Here is a 9,680-nt window from a genome sequence, read left to right as displayed (position 1 = left end):
GTTCACATACTGTATTTACGACCATTGTGGACTTTTATGTACTCAATAACAAATTTGATGGTCCAATTTCCTAATTCTTTAATGCAGTAAATACTGTACTTTTGTACTGTATTTTTTTTTCTTGTTCCAGTGGCTTGAAGGAGAATTTTTATCCTTCTTTGATGAGTGGGAAGAACAAGTGGAAAGTATAGACGGCCTTACATCTTCGATGAAGAAGAAAATGTGCCTCAGTAAAGAAACAGTCTGTGGTATCCGTATCTCCGGTAAGTGCATTTTTATACCTCCTTGGTTTATCCAATGGCATTACAAATTTATCTGTACATTTTGGCTATTACTTAGAGAGGTGTGCCTTCTTGTTTACTGTTCACGCTTATCTCGCCATACCTCCTTGATCTCACCCAGCCTATTGTTTCTAAGAATGTGTTCAATAATAATACTGTATACTGTAAATGTTATAGCATGGTTAATGTAATTTTGGTTTTTATACTCCCTTTTGGGGAGCTATCCGATATTAATTTTATTTTTTTGGAAGTCCTGTATATTTCTTCATGTTTTCTTGTTTGTCTCTGTATATTTTGATGAACAAAAGGACTATGGTATGTTGATGAAATACTTACAGTGTCGTAACATATATGTTTTTATTTTTCAGTGCATTCATTTGTACAGGACTGAAATACATCTTAAGTGACAAGTTTAACCAAGATCCCCTTGAGGAGTATTTTAGTAAGCAACGAGGAATAGGACGCTGTCACGATAATCCCACAGTTGAACAGTTTGGACACAACATGCTTGTACTACATGTTGCGGGACAGTGTGTACGTGCATCGAAGAAGGCAAACTGTAAATTATCAACAACTAACAATGCCAACTTAGATGCTACTCCCCTACAGTGTAGAAAGTAATTTGCTAAATGCAGTGCATGAAACAACATAATACTTGAGAATCACAGAAATACAGCTTAGAGTTGAGCATAAATTTATTCAAATTAAGATGTTAATAATGGTTAATGGTTATTAATTTATAGAGCGCAAAATACAAAAAGTCAAATGAAAATCACACCAAGGAAATAAAGCAGTGGCTATTGTTACTGTACACGATGTACTTGACTGGTAAAAATATTCATTGCTAAAAATAACTTAACCAATACTGTGCTTGGGCAACATATTACTTTTGTTGTGTTAATGTCACTTAACAAAAGGTGTTACTCTTCAATTTCTAACGTATTTAACGTAATCCCTTTCGAAGCGCCTTTTCTCCACGCTGAGATGCAGCGTTGTTTTTTTTCTGTATGTCTAAGTAGACCTTTAAAAATGCCTTGCTCCTAATTTTAATCCAGTATAGAAATATTCTACGTTGCAGTTGTGTGGAAAGATTGTCTGATAGCTCTCCATTTACCACAGCACACCAACATCTATTAATTTTCTGATTTTGGTGAAATTTTCCTAATAGGAGATTGTTCAAATTTACTCCTCGAAGTTCTGCAAGGGTCTTGCTGGATACATGCGTCTGGTATTCCACCTCTAACTCTCTGAAGAAGAGAAAGAGTTTGTCGCTTACAGGGAATAGACCGCCTCTGTTTTGTCTATCAGTCCATTCTTTTGTGTAGAGGAGAAAGGACGAAGCACTGATATCTCCCTCTCCTCGCCATTTCTTTAGCAGTTCGCTTAATTTTTCAGCAACAGCATTACCTTTAAGCTTTGAATAATGTTTAAGCAAGGCATGGGGAATGTATCCTGCTGCATATCTTAAGACCTGTTCCTCATCCTTGGTCAGTGTTAAGCTGCTTGGCTCAGCAGAGTCATCAGTTGCATTTACCAAGTGATTTTCTCGCATTAGTACAACCATCACATCTAAAAGTACTTCTTGTAATACAAGGTTAGCGGGAATTACATCAAACTCAATGTTTGAACCTGTAAGGAATCTTTGCCAAGAACCTATTGATTTAATCTTGTAAAGGTGAAATGAGCGCCATACTTCATTGTCCGCCTCTACAGACAAATATTTAGTTGCGCCACTTTGCAAACAGTGAAACAGTTCATTTACCGTACACTTGCTAAATTGCTCAAATTCAGATTGGTCATTTATACATAAAATTTGTCTAACAATTTCTCTTGCCGCAACCGCATTAGGATAATTTTTCTTGAAGACAGATTTCTCTGGTATTGCTTGCAATGCAGCCTTAACATATTGTACAGCGTTTCCTTCAGCCATTTCTTTTGTAAAATGTGATGGTGGTCTTAAAACTAAAAGAAACGAAAAAAAAAAAAAAAAAATGGGCATTTAATATATACAACATATATATATATATATATTTTTACTGCTTATGTATTCTTGTTTAAATTAGTATTATCACATACTGATGAATGTGTATTCGTGTATTTTAGAAACTGTCTTGTAATACGATCAAGGAGGTATATTCATACACATTGCCAAGTGTTAATTCTCCTGCCTATTTACAAACAGAGTAATATGTGATATTGTACATTATTTTGGTGGTCACCATATTTTTTTTTTGCATTAGACCTACATTGAATAAATATGTTTTTTCATATACAATATTTTTATTGATAAGAACCCTGTGTTTAATTTTTCCTTGTCAAAAGGATTGTATCTTACCTTTTGCTTTTGATTTCCTACTTCCTTTTTCTTTCTGTCGTTTTTTCTGCTTTTTTGTTTTATCACTTTCATCTGCTGCTGATGACACAAGTTTGCTGTTTCCCATTTTCTTTTTACTGCTACCAATTTTTTGCAAAGAAAAATGAATATTGTAGAAGTCAATTGGTCTACAGCAGTTGGAGATGATATGACAATGATGCATGTGCATCAAGCCCAGATGCCAGTTCAGCCAAGTCATAGCCTAGGCTAGGTCATGGACTATGCTTAGGCCTACCTAGTGTAGTAGTAGTAGAACTTGCCTAGCTTGCCTTTTAAGTCGATAACATCTAGATGTGTATAAGAGACAGCGTATATCGATACCTTACATTTGATAGGTCTACTACTGAACCTGTTATACCGTCTGTCTCAATTGACAGTAAGTGTCCGACAATCGATTATACTATCGGTCATTCTATAATAACATAAAATTACCCAAAAAAACATTCCCAAATTTATAAACGAAAGTTTAAAATTTAAATTTTGGCAGGTTAATCATTCAAAGTTAAGAGTATTTAAATAAACAATTTGATAAATCATAGGGAATTAATTTCTCTCTAACGTAATCAGAAGCCCCAAAACATGAGGTGAATTAATTACAACACCCCTAATAGACAGAGGGTTAGAGAAAAACCTAGTATCACGGACAGAAGGAACAATAGAAGTAATAGTAATAATAATAATATAATTAATCTGATTAATATTAGTATAGTAATATTATTATAATTCTGTCTCTTATACACATCTTTTATACATAAAATTTGTCTAACAATTTCTCTTGCCGCAACCGCATTAGGATAATTTTTCTTGAAGACAGATTTCTCTGGTATTGCTTGCAATGCAGCCTTAACATATTGTACAGCGTTTCCTTCAGCCATTTCTTTTGTAAAATGTGATGGTGGTCTTAAAACTAAAAGAAACGAAAAAAAAAAAAAAAAATGGGCATTTAATATATACAACATATATATATATATATATTTTTACTGCTTAAGTATTCTTGTTTAAATTAGTATTATCACATACTGATGAATGTGTATCCGTGTATTTTAGAAACTGTCTTGTAATACAATCAAGGAGGTATATTCATACACATTGTTTACTTTACATTGCCAAGTGTTAATTCTCCTGCCTATTTACAAACAGAGTAATATGTGATATTGTACATTATTTTGGTGGGTTTTTTTTGCATTAGACCTACATTGAATAAATATGTTTTTTCATATACAATATTTTTATTGATAAAAACCCTGTGTTTAATTTTTCCTTGTCAAAAGGATTGTATCTTACCTTTTGCTTTTGATTTCCTACTTTCTTTTTCTTTCTGTCGTTTTTTCTGCTTTTTCGTTTTATCACTTTCATCTGCTGCTGATGACACAAGTTTGCTGTTCCCCATTTTCTTTTTACTGGTACCTATTTTTTGCAAAGAAAAATGAATATTGTAGAAGTCAATTGGTCTACAGCAGTTGGAGATGATATGACAATGATGCATGTGCACCAAGACCAGATGCCAGTTCAGCCAAGTCATAGCCTAGGCTAGGTCATGGACTATGCTTAGGCCTACCTAGTGTAGTAGTAGAACTTGCCTAGCTTGCCTTAAGTCGATAAATAAAATTCGACTTACAGACTGTTTGTTAATTAATGGAAAACAAAACAATTTGGCATATGAATTAAGATCGAAGTAGGAATTATTCGACTTAGGTCTAGGCAAGATTAACTGTACAGTACTACTACTAATAACTAGGCCTACATACAGCAAATATCCCGACGGTAGGTACCGCCTAGGCATCAGGGCAGGGCTAAAACTGCTCGTATCTAGGCCCGAGATGAACTAGGCCTTGGCCTACGCCTACAGCAACCCACGAAAAACTAAAATACACTGTAAGGCCTAGGCCAAAACGAACCTTTCTTTGCATTTTTCTTCTTGGAATAATTGCGAGATGTGCTTGGATTTCCCCTACACTCATTACAAATCCAATCTTCTGTTACCACGTCGCTGTCGGCCGTTGACAAACCCACGCACTCGAAGTGAAACAACTGTACTGAGCACGACTTTCCAGCGCATGAAATCATGTTAGTTGTTCCAATTTCTCCGCACACACACAAGTTTTCATCATCAGCATCGTTTTCATCATTTAAGTTTATTTCTTTTTCCAAATCACTCAAGTTTTCAAAATCGCTTAAGTCGCTCAAATCAGAACCAACTAAATACTCGTCTTTACTGTAACTCGGCATTGTTATAAAAAGAACAAGCTAGTAGTAGTAGTACTCTACTAGTACTGTAGCTTGATCGTCGCGTGAAAACAACGCCAAATCTGACCTATAGCTGACCTCGATGACGTAGAAAATGCTGGAGGCGACAGAGTTACGTAACGAACTCATCAGATTGCAGTGCGAAATTTATGGGCTCTAGGTGATTAAGTCATTATCTTTATTGCTTTTTAATGGGGCGGCGGCCGACAGAGGTTCAAAGGAAATGACTTGGTACTCTCTCCTCTTATTTTTATACCTCCTTGTTCAGAACAACTAAAAATACAGATAAAGTTGTAGATTGTTTTAAAACCAAACAGAATTTTTTGTTTGTTTTAGGACACTGCACTCCTTGCAGAGAATCTCCAGCTGAAAAAAAAGATCATGTCATTAGAGAAACGCCTAACACAGACTATATCATGCATGGACCGTAATTGCTTTACTGTATTTTGGATTACGGTACATTGCCGTCTAAATACTTGCTCTGTATGTGTGTATGTGTCTACTGCATCATTTCTATTTCAAAATACATATAGCTATGTATTACGAATAAAAAATCGCCCCATGGTGTTTTTTTAGAAATGTTCAATGCAGTACCATTTGTATAATCGGCCTGGTGCTAAATGTACTGTACTTTTGATCACATGTTCAAGCCTACCACACTCTAGTAATATTTTAAGCTGTTTATCATTTAATATCTGTATGTTCTATTTTCAAGGGTAACCCTAACCGGAAATCTGAAAGTGCCGAAGACTGTTGTTAGCCTATTGACAAAGACTAATGTAAATAAGTGTACCGCTGATGCCTTGCTGTACTTTTTTACAAGAGTAGAAATGGCAAACCACTTCCTGTCAAAAGCGAAATCTAATGCACACAAGGGAAGCAATTTAAAACCAGCATTAAATAAAGATGTGGTGACACCATTAATAAGTAAGTTATACTATACTCTTCTGTACTTTATAAATAAGTTTGATAAAATTGTACATGTACATGAAAAAAAATTGTACATGAGGACATGTACACCAAAAAACGTTGGCGCCAGGTACAATACCTCGCCGATCAATTCTGGAAACGATGGATACCTCCCTCTACTACAAGTTAGGCAAAGGTGGATGGTACCAAAACCAAACTTTTCTGTTGATGATATCGTGTTAGTAGTGGATGGGAATTGTCCAAGGGGTAAATGGCCCTTGGGAAGAATAGTCCGTGTATATCCCGACAAAGTGGGACATGTTAGGCAAGTAGAAGTAAGAGTGGGTGCTAATTGCCTAAAGAGACTTGTAGTTAAGCTCTGTTTGCACCACCGCAATGATAAGATTTAGCTTAATGCTGCATAGATAGCACCATGCTATTTAGTTGTAGATTGGAGCCCAAAACAATTGGTAAGATTTCTTACTCGTTCTCTAATGTTATTTCACTCATTGTTAATATACCGTATTTAGTTAACTGACGCTTATTATGTGTTCGTATAGACATAAGGGTTATAAGCTAGGATTTTATTTGTTTTAATTATTAGATTTAGTATAACTTTTCACTGCATTTTGATTGTTTCTATGTTGTAGTGAACCACGCACAACAAGCATGTCACACACAAGATAGTACCACACTATAGCGATAGCTATTGCTTGTGAATTTTGAATTTTGAATTAAATAAAAGTGCGTTCACATCCTTGGCTACTACACTCCGTATCTGTGTCCTTTATTTTGGCGGTAATTACACCCGCCATTGAGCCTTTTTGGGAACAGGGCCGCGAAGTGTCAGTATTGCCTACTAGTTCAGCTTATAGTACAGTCAATATGTGATTATAACTTTAGTGTCATAATCTTATTACAATTTACTAGTTTTCATCTATTGTAAGTTAAATATCATACAATTATGTGTGGTATGTAAATAAATTAAGCTTAACAAATATTTCCCGGCCTCATATTTCCCTGTCTTGTATACTTCCCAGGGGTAAAAACATTTTGAAACATATACTGTATAAGCCCAGGGATATAGCTAGATTAAGCTTTTTGATATAAGAATTTCACATACCTTATTTTTTCGATTATATCTCTGGGCTTATATATCTAGTCTAGGAATATCCATAAGATTCTGCATTGAATAAAATATTCACATATTTTTTTTTCATACAGGTAAAGGCATCTTCGCAACAAAAACATTTGCCACAGGATAATTCATACTTGAGTATAAAGGCGAATTATTAAAGGAAGATAAGGCAGAGAGAAGTGAAGATCTTTTTGAGGGACATAAACAGATCTTCGCTTAATTATGGTAAGTATGGTTTTCATTATATTTTTAATGCCTTACGACTCAGCTTCAGAATCCTTTTATATCTCCAAAAGGTATATTATACATGTTTCTTTTTTCTTTTAACAGCATTGATGCAACATCTGATACAAAATCACTAGGTAGACTGGTCAATGACAGGGGCACATGGTAATTGCAGATTGGAAAAAGTAGTGATACAAGAACAGGTGTATTTGCATGTTTGTTCGCTATTAAAGACCTGAAAATTGATGATGAATTTTGGTAGGATGAAAGTATGTATAGGGGTAGGAGATTCTTTATCCACGCTTTAAAAGCAGCAGGAATTAATGCCATAGTTGGATATTCTGCAGGTGGGGAGAAAGAATCAAGGGAACTATTGAAAGGAGAAAGTGAAAGTGCATCCGAGTGTTCAAATTCTGATAGTGAATATCAACCTACAAGCTCTGATGGTGCTTTTAATGAGAAAATAGATGAAGAACCAGAAAATGCTGCACAAGAACTAGATGGAAGTGGTGAAAGAAAAGAAAGTGATGATGATTTTCAAGTGGACAGTGATGTTGACAAATATGGATTGAATGTGAAATGTATGTTCATTGTAGCAGAACGAAGACCAGTAAAGAGGGCAAGCTTGTTAGAGATTATGACAGCAGAAATGCTTGTTTGTTTTGTGGCAAATTACTTAATTTGCAAGGCATTATTTGTCCAATCAACTTACGGACAAATAGGGGCAATTATGTACATAATCAGAAAGTAAATCAAACAAAGCTGGTAGAAGTTGTCCTTCTCCGTAGACCCCAGACAAGCAATTCTCCCAGATGATTATGGTCCCTGTCCACAGTGCCTCAGGTATGCAGGGGAGGATCCAGAGAGGGGGTCCATGACGTCCGGATCCCCCTCAATCTTTGAAGTGCCCCTTTTTTACCTGATGATAAAACGCAAACTACTGTAAAAATAAATAACTTAACACCAGATGTCAATGTATTCCTTTCGTTGAATAATTGATTATTCATCATCAATTTTTTTTAAAAAATTTAAATACTTATGTTTTAAGTTATATATTGACATGTGGTGTTAAGTACGCACAATAAGTGCATTTTTTCCACTTCAATGGCACGTATGAGGCCACGTGCCGCGCGCTGGCTCTGAGAGTACATGCGCGGTATTTCTCTACTCTGGCGATTTAAAACCACATGATGCATGCACTCGCACACGGTTTGTAGACGGCCACTAGCTATCTATGCGAGATGCCTAGAAAGGAGAGGCGAAAAAGGCTAAACCAGCAGGATTTGGCAAGACAAGCTAAACGTTCTGTTAAACTAGATATCTTTTTCAATCATTTTTGAGCAACAATACAAGCAACTGTTATCCAGACTATGCACTGTATTATTCCCCGGTGGGGTTTAGTATGACAGGTGGTGTTTAGTATGACCGGTGTAACACGAAATTTAGTTCCCGGAGAATTTTATTATTTTGTGGTCTGGATAATCAGAGCCTATGGGACACAAATTTGCAACACTTTCTTCTGGGGTAAACAATTATTAAATATGTCATGTATTTATTAAACAACATAAAGTAACGGAAGGTTATACAATCGAGCATATACCTTATGTTGAACTTAACTTCACAGCTTATTATCCAGCATAAACAATCTGTAAAAAATATGTTAAAGCTAATTTACGTTGAAAAAATCCCAAGTCACTTTACAGCGAGAAATAGTGAGCATAATGGGAAGGGTAGTTGAAACTTACTTTCCTTAAGACGGGAATAGGTCAGGTAAACAATAATAAGGCGGGAATATATTGGTGATCATATTACGTCCGCATAAGCAGTGTAAGATAAAACTGTGTTGACATTTACTGGCAGTTCGGCGGTGGTTCACTGGTTTTTATCTTGAATTTGCGTGTAGTGTATGCTATCATACCGCTTCATTTTTTGGGGGGGTTTTAGCTGAATAGCCTGTACGACCGTTGTCACAACTATTTCTTTTCACTTCTTTGGACCATTATCTATTTAATTATTTATTGAAGGAGGGTATGTACAAAAAAAAAAAGTAACATTCTTTTAAGACATCTAAACAGCTTGTCGTACCACTGCTAAAACTTTTAAAATGCCCTTAATCTTACAGGCCTATTTTTATAAGTTTTACTGTCTGATTCTCGCTTATAAAAACAAACAACAATGATCAATAATCGGTTGATTTAAAATAAAGAAACTTATTATTATTAACTTTTTTTTTTTCTTGGAATCAACATCATTCATTATAGGGTCCTTTGTTTTATTATTATTGTTATTATCATTATATGTAGTGTAATGGTTTCTTTAATTGATCGACCTAATATTACTATCCTCAATAATTTAATTGTTTTGATCGATCCTTATAATCGTTGATGTTGGGCAACTCGGACAGCGTTGTATGATTGTTATATTTATTTTTTTTAAAATAATGTTTGTAGGCCTATTGATATTTATTTATTTTTTTAAAATGTTTTTAGGCCTATTGATAATAGGC

General features: G+C 35.1%; 1 protein-coding gene and 1 long non-coding RNA gene across 2 annotated transcripts; one reads left to right on the top strand and one right to left on the bottom strand.

Moving 5' to 3' along the window:
- Positions 1-669: 669 nt before the first annotated feature.
- LOC117111335 lies at positions 670-5,121 on the bottom strand. Its single transcript, XM_033254266.1, has 3 exons — positions 4,554-5,121; positions 2,617-2,739; positions 670-2,243 (listed from the first exon to the last, which is right to left on the bottom strand). Exons 1-3 carry the CDS (start codon positions 4,882-4,884, stop codon positions 1,225-1,227), a joined length of 1,473 nt encoding a protein of 490 aa, XP_033110157.1. The 5' UTR covers positions 4,885-5,121; the 3' UTR covers positions 670-1,224.
- Positions 5,122-5,171: 50 nt separating this feature from the next.
- On the top strand, positions 5,172-9,680 carry LOC117111336. The gene is made up of 3 exons (XR_004445853.1): positions 5,172-5,829; positions 7,036-7,174; positions 7,280-9,680. It is a non-coding gene; the product is annotated as an uncharacterized LOC117111336 (long non-coding RNA).

Source organism: Anneissia japonica, unplaced genomic scaffold, assembly GCF_011630105.1.
Source record: "Anneissia japonica isolate Jap-2015-1 unplaced genomic scaffold, ASM1163010v1 scaffold287805_len679488_cov178, whole genome shotgun sequence".
NCBI classification, from domain to species: domain Eukaryota; kingdom Metazoa; phylum Echinodermata; class Crinoidea; order Comatulida; family Comatulidae; genus Anneissia; species Anneissia japonica.
The sequence above is the reverse complement of the archived record's forward strand: the minus strand, read 5'-3'. Positions and strand labels throughout refer to the sequence as shown.